General features: G+C 40.8%; 1 protein-coding gene across 1 annotated transcript; it reads right to left on the reverse strand.

Annotated features, from left to right (window-relative positions):
- Positions 1–9,464: 9,464 nt before the first annotated feature.
- LOC106589928 (RPE-retinal G protein-coupled receptor) lies at positions 9,465–13,909 on the reverse strand. The gene is made up of 7 exons (XM_014180379.3): positions 13,670–13,909; positions 13,064–13,223; positions 12,382–12,503; positions 12,097–12,250; positions 11,265–11,382; positions 10,723–10,836; positions 9,465–10,412 (listed from the first exon to the last, which is right to left on the reverse strand). Exons 1-7 carry the CDS (start codon positions 13,743–13,745, stop codon positions 10,266–10,268), a joined length of 891 nt encoding a protein of 296 aa, XP_014035854.2. The 5' UTR covers positions 13,746–13,909; the 3' UTR covers positions 9,465–10,265.
- Between the last annotated feature and the right edge of the window lie 4,821 nt (positions 13,910–18,730).

The raw sequence follows: 18,730 nt of genomic DNA on the forward strand, positions 1-18,730 counted from the left end.
TCCAGAGAAACTACAACTCCCTACTACAACTCCATACTACATCACACAGTTCAGGCTGGATCTGATTTATCTCTACAGAAACTGCACATCGAACTCAAAGAAACAAATGAACAAAATGGAATTACAATTATTGTCTCATCGTTGCCGGTGATCAGGCCTAACTTACTGATGGTGTTGGAGTTGTGCACGGCCACGTAGTCGTGGGTGAACAGGGAGTACAGGAGGGGACTAAGCACGCACCCGTGAGGGGCCCCTGTGTTGAGGGTCAGCGTGGTGGATGTTTTGTTGCCTACCCTCACCACCTGGGGGTCCAGGATCCAGTTGCAGATGGAGGTGTTTAATCCCAGGGTGCTTAGCTTAGTGATGAGCTTTGAGGGCACTATGGTGTTGAACGCTGAGCTGTAGTCAATGAACCTCATTCTCACGTAGGTGTTCCTTTTGTCCAAGTGGAAAAAGGAGGCGTGGAGTGCAAAAGAGACTGCGTCATCTTTGGATCTCTTGGGGCGGTATGAGAATTGAAGTGGGTCCAGTGTGTCTGGGATGATGGTTTTGATGTGAGCCATGACCAGCCTTTCAAAACATTTCATGTGAGTGCTACAGGGTGATAGACAGGTTACCTTGGAGTTCTTGAGCACAGAGATTATGGTGGTCTGCTCGAAACATGTAGGTAATACAGACTGGGTCAGGGAGAGGTTGAAAATGTCAGTGAAGATACTTGCCAGCTGGTCAGCGCATGCTCTGAGTACGCGTCCTGGTAATCCGTCTGGCCCTGTGGCCTTGTGAATTTTAACCTGTTTAAAAGTCTTTCTCACTTCAATCGATCGCTGCCTGCACCTGCCCGCCCGTCCAGCATCACTACTCTGGACGGTTTTGACTTAGAATATGTGGACAACTACAAATACCTAGGTGTCTGGTTAGACTGTAAACTCTCCTTCCAGACTCACATTAAACATCTCCAATCCAAAATTAAATCTAGAATTGGCTTCCTATTTCGCAACAAAGCATCCTTCACTCATGCTGCCAAACATACCCTCGTAAAACTGACCATCCTACCAATCCTCGACTTCGGCGATGTCATTTACAAAATAGCCTCCAACACTCTACTCAACAAATTGGATGCAGTCTATCACAGTGCCATCCGTTTTGTCACCAAAGCGCCATATACTACCCACCACTGCGACCTGTACGCTCTTGTTGGCTGGCCCTCGCTTCATACTCGACGCCAAACCCACTGGCTCCAGGTCATCTACAAGTCTCTGCTAGGTAAAGCCCCGCCTTATCTCAGCTCACTGGTCACCATAGCAGCACCCACCCGTAGCACGCGCTCCAGCAAGTTTAATATCTCACTGGTCACCCCCAAAGCCAATTCTTCCTTTGGCCGCCTTTCCTTCCAGTTCTCTGCTGCCAATGACTGGAATGAACTGCAAAAATCACTAAAGCTGGAGACTCTTACCTCCCTCACTAGCTTTAAGCACCAGCTGTCAGAGCAGCTCACAGATCACTGCACCTGTACATAACCCATCTGTAAATAGCCCATCCAATCTACCTCCTCCCCATACTGTATTTATTTATTTATTTATCTTGCTCCTTTGCACCCCAGTATCTCTACTTGCACATTCATCTTCTGCACATTCTACCATTCCAGTGATAAATTGCTATATTGTAATTACTTCGCCACCATGGCCTATTTATTGCTTTACCTCCCTTATCCTACCTCATTTGCACATGCTGTATATAGACTTTTCTACTGTATTGTTGATTGTATGTTTGTTTATTTCGTGTGTAACTCTGTGTTGTTGTATGTGTCGAACTGCTTTGCTTTATCTTGGCCAGGTCGCAGTTGCAAATGAGAACTTGTTCTCAACTAGCCTACCTGGTTAAATAAAGGTGAAATTAAAATTAAAAAAACATTGGCAACATAATATTTTTATTCTGTACAAGCTTCCTTCTTTTTACTCTGTCATTTAGGTTAGTATTGTGGAGTAACTACAATGTTGTTGATCCATCCTCAGTTTTCTTCTATCACAGCCATTAAACTCTGTAACTGTTTTAAAGTCACCATTGGCCTCATGGTGAAATCCCTGAGCGGTTTCCTTCCTCTCCAGCAACTGAGTTAGGAAGGACGCCTGTATCTTTGTAGTGACTGGGTGTATTGATACACCATCCAAAGTTTAATAATTTCACCATGCTTATTTCTTCCCATCAACCAATAGGTGCCCTTCTTTGTGAGGCACTGGAAAACTTCCCTGGTCTTTGTGGTTGAATCTGTGTTTGAAATTCACTGCTTGACTGAGGGACCTTACAGATAGTTGTATGTGTGGGGTACAGAGATGAGGTGGTCATAAAAAAAAATCACATTAATTATTGCACAGAGTCCATGCAACTTATTATGTGACTTTTGAGTACATTAGCCCTTTACTTACTGTATTTAGGCTTGCCATAACAAAGAGGTTGAATACTTATTGACTCAAAACATTTCAGCTTTTTATAAATTAAACATAATTCCACTTTGACATTATGGGGTATTGTGGGTAGTAGGTCAGTGACACACAATCTCAATTTAATCCATTTTAAATTCAGGCTGCAACACAACAAAATGTGGAAAAAGTCAAGGGGTGTGAATAATTTCTGAAGGCAGTGTACGTACAACATTGTCGATGCACTTATTAATGAAGCCGATGACTGACATGGTCAATTCCTCAATGCCATCGGATGAATCCCGAAACATATTTCAGTCTGTGCTAGCAAAACAGTCCTGTTGCTTAGCATCCGGTTCATAGGACCACTTCCGTATTGAGCGCGTCACTGGTACTTCCTGTTTGAGTTTTTTTTCTTGTGACCAGAAATCATCAAGGTCATTTGGGACACAGTCTTCATGTTGTTAACGTATGGCGTTCCATCTCATCTGTTGAGTAGATTACGCTGCAGCTATCGGTCCATGCAACTACGCTACACAATCAAACTAAAGTCTAAAGATTTGGGGAGCATGTGGGGTTGAAAAAAAAATTTAAAAATAAAAAAACATTTAGAGATTAATTAAATCCGTTTTTTGATTTATCCGGATTATTGCTAGCTAATCTAGTTGGCATTCTGTCATTACCACCAGTACTGCTCTCACCAAAATTAATCTCAGAACTGTATTTTGCATGCATACCAGAAATTGCCCAATCTGTATAACAAGGTACAATAATGTTATTGTTGTCCTGTTAAACATTCGCACATAATGCTCGGATAATGTGGTTAATGCTATAAAAAGAATTCTAACACAATGTAATGCCAAAAAACAGCAAGGAACAGATGGTTGACATAATGTATTAAAAGACAGGTCACGCTTGATTTATTTCCCCACAGAATGGTTGGTTGCATCAATCTGTCAACCTACAACTTCCTGTAACGGCCGTGTGGAGTCAGTACTTTCTCAGAGCGCTTCCTTTTCATTGGTCAACAGGTTTCTCTGGACCTGCCAAACTACCATTCAGGTGAGTTAGGAGAAAGCTGACTCCTCCCCCCAGAGGAAAGCTCTTGTCTATTTGCAGCCTGCGTCTCAAATGGGACCCCTTTTCCCTTTATAGTGCACCGCTCGTCAAAAGTAGTGCACTATATAGGGAATAGGTTACCATTAGTGACACAAGCCTGATGACTGGATGAAGTGGCTCTGACATGCCCTGGTGCTGTGCCACACAGGGCTGCTCTGACAGGGACTTAAGAGCTGCAGTAGTCCACTCCACTCCCATAGTTTATTTCAGGACTGGAGACTCCGTGTTCAGCAGCTCAGACGACACAGTGACAGGCGCTAGGCCATTACACCACCGTGTTGATGTCTGTCTGACGTGCTTACTTAGCCTTACATCACCTGGCAACATAAAACATTACTGTGAGTAAAAAAGAAACCCGTCCATACTGAGAAACACAATATTGTCAACTACTGCCATAAAGTACATGTACTGTATTTTACATGAGGTAAAAACATTTATGGCTGTAACTCGCTTTGGACAAAACTATCTGCTAAATGTTATTTATTATTAAATATTAGAACAAAAACACATTCAATAACACCAAACACTATTATTAGGTTTAATCTAGCTCAGTTCTTTGACTGAAGTGAGCCATTTACTCCAGAATACATAGGGGTAACTTGTGTAACACATTATAAGACTAAGTACCTTGACTTAATCCCTTTTGCTCTTCGGGGAGCGTTGGTCATTCACAAACTTCCTCCATGAGTGGTTTTCTCCATTTCCTTCAAGGTTTATCATGCTTCTCTACACTAAGTACCTATAGAGAATACTTCTCTACACTAAGTATCTATAGAGAATACTTCTCCACACTAAGTATCTATAGAGAATACTTCTCCACACTAAGTACCTATAGAGAATACTTCTCTACACTAAATTCCTATAGAGAATACTTCTCTACACTAAATAAATACCTATAGAGAATACTTCTCTACACTAAATAAATACCTATAGAGAATACTTCTCCACACTAAGTATCTATAGAGAATACTTCTCTACACTAAATAAATACCTATAGAGAATACTTCTCTACACTAAGTACATATAGAGAATACTTCTCTACACTAAGTATCTATAGAGAATACTTCTCTACACTAAGTACCTATAGAGAATACTTCTCCACACTAAATATGTATAGAGAATACTTCTCTACACTAAATACCTATAGAGAATACTTATCCACATTAAATACCTATAGAGAATACTTCTCTACACTAAGTATCTACAGAGAATACTTATCCACACTAAATACGTATAGAGAATACTTCTCTACACTAAATACCTATAGAGAATACTTATCCACATTAAATACCTATAGAGAATACTTCTCGAAACTAAGTACCTATAGAGAATACTTCTCTACACTAAGTACCTATAGAGAATACTTCTCTACACTAAGTGCCTATAGAGAATACTTCTCCACACTAAGTACCTATAGAGAATACTTCTCTACACTAACTACCTATAGAGAATACTTCTCCACACTAAGTACCTATAGAGAATACTTCTCTACACTAAGTATTCTGAAGGTACTGTATGGCTACTACATACAGTACCTTCAGAAAGTATTCACACCCCTAGACTTATTCCAAATTTTGTTGTGTTACATCCTGAATTAATAATGGATTAAATATGTATTTTTCCCCCAACCATCTAAACACAATACCCCATAACGACAAAGTGAAAACACGGTTTTAGAATGTTTGCACATTTATGGTAAATGAAATACAGAAATATCTAATTTACATAAGTATTCACACCGCTGAGTCAATACTTTATAGGAGCATATTTGGCAGCGATTACAGCTGTGAGTCTTTCTGGGTCTCTAAGAGCTTATCACACCTGGATTGTGCAACATTTGCCAATTATTATTTTCAAAATGCACTAAGTACCTATAGAGAATACTTCTCTACACTAAGTACCTATAGAGAATACTTCTCCACACTAAGTATCTATAGAGAATACTTCTCCACACTAAGTATCTATAGAGAATACTTCTCCACACTAAGTATCTGTAGAGAATACTTCTCCACACTAAGTACTTAGAGAATACTTCTCCACACTAAGTACTTAGAGAATACATCTCTACACTAAGTATCTGTAGAGAATACCTCTCCACACTAAGTATCTGTAGAGAATACTTCTCCACACTAAGTACTTAGAGAATACTTCTCCACACTAAGTACTTAGAGAATACATCTCTACACTAAGTATCTGTAGAGAATACTTCTCCACACTAAGTATCTATAGAGAATACTTCTCCACACTGTCTATAGAAAATACTTCTCCACACTAAGTATCTGTAGAGAATACTTCTTCACACGAAGTATCTATAGAGAATACTTCTCCACACTGTCTATAGAGAATACCTCTCCACACTAAGTATCTGTAGAGAATACTTCTCCACACTAAGTACTTAAAGAATACTTATTCACACTAAGTATCTGTAGAGAAAACTTCTCCACACTAAGTACTAAGTACCACATTTTTTGAAGTATTATTTTAGTTCCTTGTTGCAAACAGGATTCATGCTTTGGAATATTTCTAGTCTGTACAAGCTTCCTTCTTTTCCCTCTGTCAATTAGGTTAGTATTGTGGAGTTACTACAATGTTGTTGATCCATCCTCAGTTTTCTCCTATCACTCTGTAACTGTTTTAAAGTCACCATAGGCCTCATGGTAAAATCCCTGAGCGGTTTCCTTCCTCTCCGGGAACTGAGTAAGGAACGACGCCTTTATCTTTCTAGTGACTGGATGTACAGTGGCTTGCAAAATGAATCACCCCCCTTGGCATTTTTCCTATTTTGTTGCCTTACAACCTGGATTTAAAATGGATTTTGAGGGTTTGCATCATTTGATTTACACAACATGCCTACCACTTTGAAGATGTAAAATATTTTTTATTGTGAAACAAACAAGAAATAAGACATAAAAAACAGAAAACTTGAGCGTGCATAACTATTCACCCCCCCAAAGTCAATACTTGGTAGAGCCACCTTTTGCAGAAATTACAGCTGCAAGTCTCTTGGAGTATGTCTCTATAAGCTTGGCACATCTAGTCACTGGGATATTTGCCCATTCTTCAAGGCAAAACTGCTCCAGCTCCTTCAAGTTGGATGGGTTCTGGTGATGTACAGCAATCTTTAAGTCATACCACAGACTCTCAATTGGATTGAGGTCTGGGCTTTGACTAGACCATTCCAAGACATTTAAATGTTTCCCCTTAAACCACTCGTGTAGCTTTAGCAGTATGCTTAGGGTCATTGTCCTGCTGGAAGGTGAACCTCCATCCCAGTCTCAAATCTCTGGGAGACTGAAACAGGTTTCCCTCCAGAATTTCCTTGTGTTTAGCACCATCCATCATTCCTTCAATTCTTTCCAGTTTCCCAGTCCCTGCTGATGAAAACATCCCCACAGCATGATGCTGCCACCACCATGCTTCACTGTGGGGATGGTGTTCTCGGGGGGGTGAGAGGTGTTGGGTTTGCGCCAGACATAGCGTTTTCCTTAATGGCCAAACAGCTCAATTTTAGACTCATCTGACCAGAGTTCCTTCTTCCATATGTTTGGGGTGTCTCCCACATGCCTTTTGGAAAACACCAAACAAGTTTGCTTTTTTTTTCTGGACACTTTTCTGTAAAGCCCAGCTCTGTGGAGTGTACGGCTTAAAGTGGTCCTATGGACAGATACTCCAATCCCCGCTGTGGAGCTTTGCAGCTCCTTCAGGGTTATCTTTGGTCTCTTTGTTGCCTCTCTGATTAATGCCCTCCTTGCCTGGTCTGTGAGTTTTGGTGGGCGGCCCTCTCTTGGCAGGTTTGTTGTGGTGCCCATATTCTTTCCATTTTTTAATAATGGATTTAATGGTGCTCTGTGGGATGATCAAAGTTTTGGATATTTTTTTATAACCAACCCTGATCTGTACTTCTCCACAACTTTGTCCATGACCTGTTTGGAGAGCTCCTTGGTCTTTATGGTGCCGCTTGCTTGGTGGTCCCAGACTCTGGGGCCTTTCAGAACAGGTGTAGATATACTGAGATCATGTGACACTTAGATTGCACACAGGTGGACTTTATTTAACTAATTATGTAACTTCTGAAGGTAATTGGTTGCACCAGATCTTATTCAGGGGCTTCATAGCAAAGGGGGTGAATACATATGCACATATGCAAGTAATTTTTTTCATTTCACTTCACCAATTTGAACTATTTTGTGTATGTCCATTGCATGAAATCCAAATAAAAATTAATTTTAATTATAGGTTGTAATGCAACAAAATCTGAAAAACGCCAAGGGCGGTGAATACTTTTGCAAGGCACTGTATTGATACACCTTCCAAAGTGTAATTAACTTCACCATGCTCAAAAGGATGTTCAATGTCATTTTTTTTCTTCTATTTTTACCCATCTACCAATAGGTGCCCCTCTTTTCGAGGCATTGGAAACCCTCCCTGGTCTTTGTGGTTGAATCTTTGTTTGAAATTCACTGCTCGACTGAGGCAGATAATTGCATGTGTTGGGTAAAAAGATGAGGTAGTCGTTCAAAAACAGTATTATTGCACACAGAGTCCATACAACTTATTACGTGACTTGTTAAGCACATTTGTTACTCCTGAACTTATTTAGGCTCGTCATAACAAAAAGGTTGTTGTATAATTATTGACTCGAGACATTTCATCTTTTCATTTTTATTAATTTGTAAACATTTTCAAAAAAACATGATTCCACTTTGACATGACGGGGTATTGTATAGGCCAGTGACAAAAAAAAAAACATCTACATTTAATCAGTTTTAAATCAAGGCTGTAACGTAACAAAACGTGGAAAAAGTCACTACTTTCTGAAGGCACTGTATAGTCAGGCGTTTCAGCTGTCCCCAATGGAAACCATAGTTCCTATATAGTGCACTACTTTTGGCTAGGGCCCATAGGGAATAAGATGCCATTTGAGACACAACCATAAAACTTCCCAGGATCCAAGTGACCCAACTAGACAACCACCACCATAACATGAAATGGCTTGCTTAAATCAGAACTGGGTTCAAATAATAATTAGCCTGGCACAATGGAACCATTTACATTACATTTTAATCATTTAGCAGACGCTCTTATCCAGAGCGACTTACAGTAGTAGTGAATGCATCTATTTCATCCATTTCATTTTTTTTATTTTCTTTGTACTGGCCCCCTGTGGGAATCGAACCCACAACCCTGGCTTTGCACACACCGTGCTGGCGTTGCAAACACCATGCTCTACCAACTGAGCCACAGGGAAGACCAATAAAATAGTAGCAAAAAAGTCAACCCCGCCCATCTGGCACTCCGGGGAGGCTAAAGTAAACGCTTAAGGTACTTTAAAGATTTCAAATAGTATTTGAACCCAGGTCTGGTAGGTAATAGCTCTTTTTGAAGTCTGATATTTGAACCCAGATCTGGTAGGAATAGCTCTTTTTGAAGTCTGATATTTGAACCCAGATCTGGTAGGTAATAGCTCTTTTTGAAGTCTGATATTTGAACCCAGATCTGGTAGGTAATAGCTCTTTTTGAAGTCTGATATTTGAACCCAGATCTGGTAGGTAATAGCTCTTTTTGAAGTCTGATATTTGAACCCAGATCTGGTAGGTAATAGCTCTTTTTGAAGTCTGATATTTGAACCCAGATCTGGTAGGTAATAGCTCTTTTTGAAGTCTGATATTTGAACCCAGATCTGGTAGGTAATAGCTCTTTTTGAAGTCTGATATTTGAACCCAGATCTGGTAGGAATAGCTCTTTTTGAAGTCTGATATTTGAACCCAGATCTGGTAGGTAATAGCTCATTTTGAAGTCTGATATTTGAACCCAGATCTGGTAGGAATAGCTCTTTTTGAAGTCTGAAGACTAAGTCTCATCATTTACAGCCGTACAGTAAAGCGGCATGTTGAGCATCCCACCATTTCCATGGACAGTTGAGTCAGATTGAAGAGCAGCACATGGCAGCATACCTCGCTGCGTTTATTGACAGAGGATTAGAGGAGTACATCAGGGAGAGTTCTAGAAGTAAAGCTATTGGATATAAAATCAGTTTTACATTATCATGACTCCACTAAAATTCAGTCTCATCCACTTTAAGTAGATTACACTGGTTTTACTACCTTCAAAAATCACTCAACATGAACATGGCATTAAGAACACTGTGGTATTTCTACTAAAACATAGGTCAATGAGTGTCTAGTAAATCATGTCTAGCCAATCATGTCTAGTAAATCATGATATATCATTCAACCTAAGAACAGGTGCCTTTCCCCAAAGTCTATTTGAATGGACAGTCACCATATCGCTATTGACAAGCTACATTGGCATATGGTATCCCAAACCAACTAAATAAACAATTAAGATTTACTTTACAACCTTGTACAGATAGCATTCTTCCAATGTAAAACCTACTGCAATGAGAGTGCATGATGATGATGTTGTTGTTGGAATATGGCCTTTAGCATAGAATTAGAATGAGTAGAATGGAACATGGAACATTCTAATTCTATGGCCTGTACGGTACTGTAACCATAGAATTAGAATGAATAGAATGGAACATGGAACATTCTAATTCTATGGCCTGTACGGTACTGTAACCATAGAATTAGAATGAATAGAATGGAACATGGAACATTCTAATTCTATGGCCTGTACGGTACTGTAACCATAGAATTAGAATGGGTAGAATGGGTATAGAAACTCTGACCATTCTAATTATATGACTGTAACTAACAAGAACTTCCTTTATCTTCCTTTTAACTTCACAACGACGGGCTCTGTAAACTTCTGGCCAGTCAGGAACTGCCACACCCCTCCTCTGTAGAACTCGTTCCCAAAGGAGTAGAGCAACGCATTGAAAATAGGGTTCATTTTCGCCAAAACAGGAAGCAACTACGAAAATGAATAAACATGTTCTTTGTTAAAAGGATTTAAATCAAACCTCTCCATTGACATGTTATTTAACTAAAGCATTATCAAGCACAGAAAGAGAAAAGGAAGAGTAAAAAAAAAAGACAATAGAAAAAAAGAAAATAAGGAAGAAGCTCTCAAAAGAGGACGAAGAAGAAGCTCTCAAAAGAGGACGAAGAAGAAGCTCTCAAAAGAGGACGAAGAAGAAGCTCTCAAAAGAGGACGAAGAAGAAGCTCTCAAAAGAGGACGAAGAAGAAGCTCTCAAAAGAAGAAGAAGAAGAAGAAGCTCACCATTCTCAGCTTTGGAGAGACCAGTTTGGCGTTGTCAAAGCAGGCGTAGATACACATGACTTCGTAGGGTCCCCAGCAGAACAACAGAACCCTCAGTGGTACACTGGTGTTCCACTGGAAAACAGAGAAAGTCAATAAAGTTGTATTGTATTGAATGACATGTGACTTTTGAGTTAACACTATGACAACAATAACATAGACTCAACATATCAGCATAATATAATATATAGAAGAGAACAATGACTGTTATGTACACACTTACAACATCTAGACATCTTACTTAAATAATTGCAAAGTGAAATAATTACAGCAACCATTGTCTACAGGATTATCTTGCTGAGAAGTCTTGTCATCTGAAGTTCATGGAACAACTTTCCCAATGTTCATTTACTAGGATTTAACACGCTTATCACTTTGTAATATAATGAGAAGTATGTTTTTTTTCTTCCAAGGCCAAAGATTAATGGTGTTGTTAAAATGTGTTGCAACGTTCCAAAGAACATGTTCCAAATGTTCTAACGGTAGAATGTTCCAAGGTTTACCCTGTGCTTGTGGATCTTCTTGAAGTATGCGTAAATGGCGTCGTAGTTGGATTTCATAACATAAGCAGGGAAGATAAGGTAGAAGACAGTCAGGGCTCCCATATAGGTAATGTAGTCCCTGTTGAACGGAGATGAACACGGACGATAGAATGACATACTGTATTATTCTGTGCATCTCTATGAATGGGGCATTCTCACACATCTAGGGTTGCTAAATTCTGGCCATTTTCCACCCAAAAATCCACAGACTTGGGTTGCAAAATTACAGTAACAAAATTCCCAGGTGTTCCAGAAATCCAGGTTGGAGGATTCCCAGAATAAGGAGGAAATTAGCAAGAAATACGGAATCGTCCAGGATTTCTGGAAAACCTGGTAATTGTGTTACCAAAATTTCAGAACCCTAGTCTGTGGTGGACATTGCTAGAGAGCTTTTGTTTTATTGTCTGAAATTAAAGATTTCTAGCAGTCCTCTCTCTGTGTGTGAAATGCTGCATGTTTTCAACTAGGGTAAAGAGCTTACTTTTGTGGTAATCTGCTTGATTGTTTTAAATCCCTGATTCTGTATTCCACTGTTCACATTTTACAAAGTCAAACAGTAACGTCAACAGCTGGTTAAAACAGAAGGGCATTTATGAGTTTTGGAAGTCCCCATGGGCCTCCTAGTCGCGGCCGGCTGCGACAGAGCCTAGACTCGAACCCAGAATCTCTAGTGGCACAGCTAGCACTGCGATGCAGTGCCTTAGGCCACTGCACCACCTCGGAATATTATATTTTCAACTGATATTATGATTATTATGAAACGCTGTCAGTTCCACTTTAAAATGTAGCCTACTTGTCTCCTTTGGTGTAGTCTAGAGTGCAGCACGTCCTCATTGGCTCAAAGTCATAAACTCCCCAACCAGTCAGAGGGATGGCCGCCCAGAAGATGGCCAACCCCCAGATAATGATAGAAAAAGTCCAGGCCGTGCTCCAAAACAGCTTCTGATCTGGAACAAAATAATGTCGTCATATTTATTGTAATTTGCAAGAATATATTTGTAGCTTTGTAGATGTATATAGATAGATAAAGCTATAATAAATGCCATGAATACATATTGTACAGTAGGATACTACCCACTGGTGACATATTGGTGATATCTGTCCCAGGCGATGGTAGCCAGGAAGCTGATAGAGGCCAGGACTGCTGTCATCCCTATGAAGGCATGGTTGCTACAGCCGTCTTGACCCCAGGGCCAGTGTCTAGGGTGACAAGAGAGGAGCACATTTAGGCTGCGTTTACACAGGCAGCCCAATTCTGATCTTTTGTCCGATTATTGGCAAGAGTTCTAATCTGATTGGTCAAAAGGCCAACTATTGGCAAAAGATCAGAATTGGGCTGCCTGTGTAAACTCAGCCTTAGTGTTTATAATCCCATCAGGCATAAACCAGTTTCAGAATGGCTACATTCCTACATAAACATGGTGACTCATTTTGCAGCAAATTGTTATACCAAATACACCTGCTTTGATTTGTGGTTCTATTCAGTTGAACTATTAAAGTCATGATCACACATACACTAACAAGTGTTCAACATTACAGCTTTGTGTAGTAGAGCATCTATCCATCATAGCTATTCAGATATACATGAAAAAATGTGCTTCACTAGAATGTCTCTCTAGAATTATTTGTCCCGATGTCCTGTCTGTAAACCAATTTTAGATCAACGCATAAGAGCGTTTTAACAACAACTATTGTACAAAAAAGTTAGGAAACCTCCACAGGCATTAATGCAGTGTCAAAGGATAATAACTTATACCTACCTGTAAGATAAACTGGCATATGCAGCAATCAGGCCGGTTGTATTGAGGATAATGTCAGCCACAGCAAGGTTGAAGACAAGGAAATTACTGGGAGTTCGCATTTGCTTTACGCTAATATAGGCCAATATTGAAACGGAGTTGAGGAAGAATCCAACAAGACCTAAAAGACACAGAAAGAAATAAATCATCATGGGGAAAGACACAGACTAAAAATGGACGTTTAACATTTCAGTTAAGATATATATAGACTATATGTGAATAGGATATTATAATGTCAGAAATTGTTGAATTTTAACTACACAGGCTTTTATTTTACTATTTCACATTTCAACCTTACAGAACCGCATCTTGAAAATCCTTGCGGATTATTCACATCTTCCAGTGACATCTTGGCATGATTTGAAGTTCCTGTCATCACTTCAAGAATCTTCAAAGCAATTCTCGGGCAATTAAAAAAATAAAAAATTGTTTTTGCCGACTTTAAAATCAGTAGACCTGTCCCTTTAAGATCTCTTTAAAATCCCAAGTAGCTCCATCTGGATGCCATTTCGCTAAAGCAAATAATAGCTTTTCTTAAAAAAAATTGGCATAAAATATTTCACTTACCCCCAACAAGAAGAGCTGAACCGAATGCAAACATGTCAAAATCGGAGAATCCCTCCGGTAATGCGTATGCTGCCATTTTTGATGGCCACTATGATTGTCGGACACTACCGATAGTTCCTCAACGTTTATTCTCACGTCTGAAAGTGCCAGAGTTTTGACTGAACTCCTTATAAAAGGCTCTTTCACGTGAAAAGGCATGCAAGGACTTATCTGATGTAAAACCCTCACCAATCCCTACAAGAATGTACTCAAAAGTGGCGCAATAGAGGAAGAAAAAAAATATTCCCCAAACGGTCGTGTTCATTGAAGTGGTTTCTGCGCACCAATTTTGCATGCGCTTTAACTTAATTGTACTAATGACCAATAACATAATTTATATTATCACTGTACTCTAAACCTACAGGTCATACTTTATCTTTAGTATACTTAGTAGGCTAAATATTATATGCCACGTGAAGATGAAGGATCTCTCTCTTATTTCGATAGGTAGGACCTACTTGCTGCCTCAACCATCCATGAAATCATTAGCTTACAGTAACTGTAAGTGTCAGTTGGAAGCTGACACTGCATAGTGAATGGACTGAGAGACCCTTGTCCAGTGAATTATTGGTTTAAACAATGCAACAAGTTTAAACGTAGCAATCCTTTAATCTGGCTAAACTTGGTGGGTGAAAGCAAACCTTAGTTCCAGGAACATAGCATTGTTAGTGATGTCCCAAAGTCACCTAACATTTCATACATTTTTTCACACAACACAAAAAAATTTACAACAAAAATCTGAACAGACACAACAAACACAGTCGACACTACACACAATGTCAAACAGGAAGCTCCAGCCCATGATAAATCACAGTCGACACTACACACAATGTCAAACAGGAAGCTCCAGCCCATGATAAATCACAGTCGACACTACACACAATGTCAAACAGGAAGCTCCAGCCCATGATAAATCACAGTCGACACTACACACAATGTCAAACAGGAAGCTCCAGCCCATGATAAATCACAGTCGACACTACACACAATGTCAAACAGGAAGCTCCAGCCCATGATAAATCACAGTCGACACTACACACAATGTCAAACAGGAAGCTCCAGCCCATGATAAATCACAGTCGACACTACACACAATGTCAAACAGGAAGCTCCAGCCCATGACAAATCACAGTCGACACTACACACAATGTCAAACAGGAAGCTCCAGCCCATGATAAATCACAGTCGACACTACACACAATGTCAATCAGGAAGCTCCAGCCCATGATAAATCACAGTCGACACTACACACAATGTCAAACAGGAAGCTCCAGCCCATGATAAATCACAGTCGACACTACACACAATGTCAAACAGGAAGCTCCAGCCCATGATAAATCACAGTCGACACTACACACAATGTCAATCAGGAAGCTCCAGCCCATGATAAATCACAGTCGACACTACACACAATGTCAAACAGGAAGCTCCAGCCCATGATAAATCACAGTCGACACTACACACAATGTCAAACAGGAAGCTCCAGCCCATGATAAATCACAGTCGACACTACACACAATGTCAAACAGGAAGCTCCAGCCCATGATAAATCACAGTCGACACTACACACAATGTCAAACAGGAAGCTCCAGCCCATGATAAATCACAGTCGACACTACACACAATGTCAAACAGGAAGCTCCAGCCCATGATAAATCACAGTCGACACTACACACAATGTCAAACAGGAAGCTCCAGCCCATGATAAATCACAGTCGACACTACACAATGTCAAACAGGAAGCTCCAGCCCATGATAAATCACAGTCGACACTACACACAATGTCAATCCGGAAGCTCCAGCCCATGATAAATCACAGTCGACACTACACACAATGTCAATCAGGAAGCTCCAGCCCATGATAAATCACAGTCGACACTACACACAATGTCAATCCGGAAGCTCCAGCCCATGATAAATCACAGTCGACACTACACACAATGTCAATCAGGAAGCTCCAGCCCATGACAAATCACAGTCGACACTACACACAATGTCAATCCGGAAGCTCCAGCCCATGATAAATCACAGTCGACACTACACACAATGTCAATCAGGAAGCTCCAGCCCATGACAAATCACAGTCGACACTACACACAATGTCAATCAGGAAGCTCCAGCCCATGACAAATCACAGTCGACACTACACAATGTCAATCAGGAAGCTCCAGCCCATGATAAATCACAGTCGACACTACACACAATGTCAAACAGGAAGCTCCAGCCCATGATAAATCACAGTCGACACTACACACAATGTCAATCAGGAAGCTCCAGCCCATGATAAATCACAGTCGACACTACACACAATGTCAAACAGGAAGCTCCAGCCCATGATAAATCACAGTCGACACTACACACAATGTCAAACAGGAAGCTCCAGCCCATGATAAATCACAGTCGACACTACACACAATGTCAAACAGGAAGCTCCAGCCCATGATAAATCACAGTCGACACTACACACAATGTCAAACAGGAAGCTCCAGCCCATGATAAATCACAGTCGACACTACACACAATGTCAAACAGGAAGCTCCAGCCCATGATAAATCACAGTCGACACTACACACAATGTCAAACAGGAAGCTCCAGCCCATGATAAATCACAGTCGACACTACACAATGTCAAACAGGAAGCTCCAGCCCATGATAAATCACAGTCGACACTACACACAATGTCAATCCGGAAGCTCCAGCCCATGATAAATCACAGTCGACACTACACACAATGTCAATCAGGAAGCTCCAGCCCATGATAAATCACAGTCGACACTACACACAATGTCAATCCGGAAGCTCCAGCCCATGATAAATCACAGTCGACACTACACACAATGTCAATCAGGAAGCTCCAGCCCATGACAAATCACAGTCGACACTACACACAATGTCAATCCGGAAGCTCCAGCCCATGATAAATCACAGTCGACACTACACACAATGTCAATCAGGAAGCTCCAGCCCATGACAAATCACAGTCGACACTACACACAATGTCAATCAGGAAGCTCCAGCCCATGATAAATCACAGTCGACACTACACACAATGTCAAACAGGAAGCTCCAGCCCATGATAAATCACAGTCGACACTACACAATGTCAAACAGGAAGCTCCAGCCCATGACAACTCACAGTCGACACTACACAATGTCAATCAGGAAGCTCCAGCCCATGACAAATCAAAAAGGAAGAAGCCAGGTGAATGTTACTGGGAACAGGTCAAGCCTCCCACCCTTTGATTATACTGTACATTAGATGAAATGTCTACTTTAGTCTTAATGCCAAGTATATCCAGATCAAAATGGAGAGTAGCAACTGAAATCTCTCTGTCATTTTGTGAATTACAATTCAATATTGATATCTATCAGCCAAAGCGTTAGATGTCGTTACGATTAGGTGCTTTTAGCTGGTATGTGATATATTAGTTCAGGTTCATTCTTAATCCATAGATCCCAAAACGTTGCAGTTTTAAAGCAGGTTTTCTGCTGTTCTATGCATTTTGCCATTGGGCGGCGATTTTGTGTGTGCAATTTTATTTTAAAAAATTCATGCAATTCTACTCATTTAGCCAATTCTACTCATTTAGCCATGACATTGTGTAAAGGACATTTTCTACAATTCTACACATTTTGCCATGACTTATGCCATGTTAATGATATCAATGCAGGCCCGCTGGAGGTCAGGGCCCCTGGGCACGTGCCCTGCGTGCCATGTCGGTATTCAGCCATGATTACTACAAGTTTAGATAATTGGCTAGACTAACTTACCAATCTAAAAAATAGCTAGCTAACATGGCTAATTGAGAGACTGTCTACTGATGCAAAACCAAATTTCATACTCACACCTTGTGTATTCTACTACTCTAAATCTTAACAGTTAAATTGAGACCCGACTAAAGTTCCTAAAAATAAAAAAACACAAAAAAAGGGTATTTCATAACATAACAACAGTCGGGGACGGCAGGTAGCCTAGCGTTCAAGAGCATTGGGCCAGTAACTGAAAGGTTGCCGGTTCGAATCCCCTATGTGAAACATCTATCGATGTGCCCTTGAGCAATGCACGTAATTCTAATTGCTCCTGTACGTTTCTCTGGATAAGAGCATCTTCTAAATGAATGTAATGTAATGTCAAGACATTAACAATAGAGCTTGCTCCCTGTTTAGTGCACTAACTTTGACCAGAACCAGTAGTGCACTAACCTTGACCAGGACCAGTAGTGCATTAACCTTGACCAGAACCAGTAGTGCACTAACCTGGACCAGAACCAGTAGTGCACTAACCTGGACCAGGACCAGTAGTGCATTAACCTTGACCAGAACCAGTAGTGCACTAACCTGGACCAGGACCAGTAGTGCACTAACATTGACCAGGACCAGTAGTGCATTAACCTTGACCAGTAGTGCACTAACCTGGACCAGAACCAGTAGTGCACTAACCTGGACCAGAACCAGTAGTGCACTAACCTGGACCAGGACCAGTAGTGCACTAACCTTGACCAGTAGTGCACTAACCTTGACCAGTAGTGCATTAACCTTGACCAGGACCAGTAGTGCATTAACCTTGACCAGGACCAGTAGTGCACTAACCTTGACCAGAACCAGTAGTGCACTAACCTGGACCAGAACCAGTAGTGCACTAACCTGGACCAGGACCAGTAGTGCACTAACATTGACCAGGACCAGAACTAGTAGTGCACTAAACTTGACCAGAACCAGTAGTGCACTAACCTTGACCAGGACCAGTAGTGCATTAACCTTGACCAGTAGTGCATTAACCTTGACTAGAACCTGTAGTGCACTAACCTGGACCAGAACCAGTAGTGCACTAACCTGGACCAGAACCAGTAGTGCACTAACCTTGACCAGGACCAGTAGTGCACTAACCTGGACCAGAACCAGTAGTGCACTAACCTGGACCAGAACCAGTAGTGCACTAACCTGGACCAGAACCAGTAGTGCACTAACCTGGACCAGGACCAGTAGTGCACTAACCTTGACCAGTAGTGCACTAACCTTGAC

The sequence above is a fragment of the Salmo salar genome, chromosome 28 (assembly GCF_965601325.2).
Source record: "Salmo salar chromosome 28, fSalSal1, whole genome shotgun sequence".
In the NCBI taxonomy this organism is placed as follows: domain Eukaryota; kingdom Metazoa; phylum Chordata; class Actinopteri; order Salmoniformes; family Salmonidae; genus Salmo; species Salmo salar.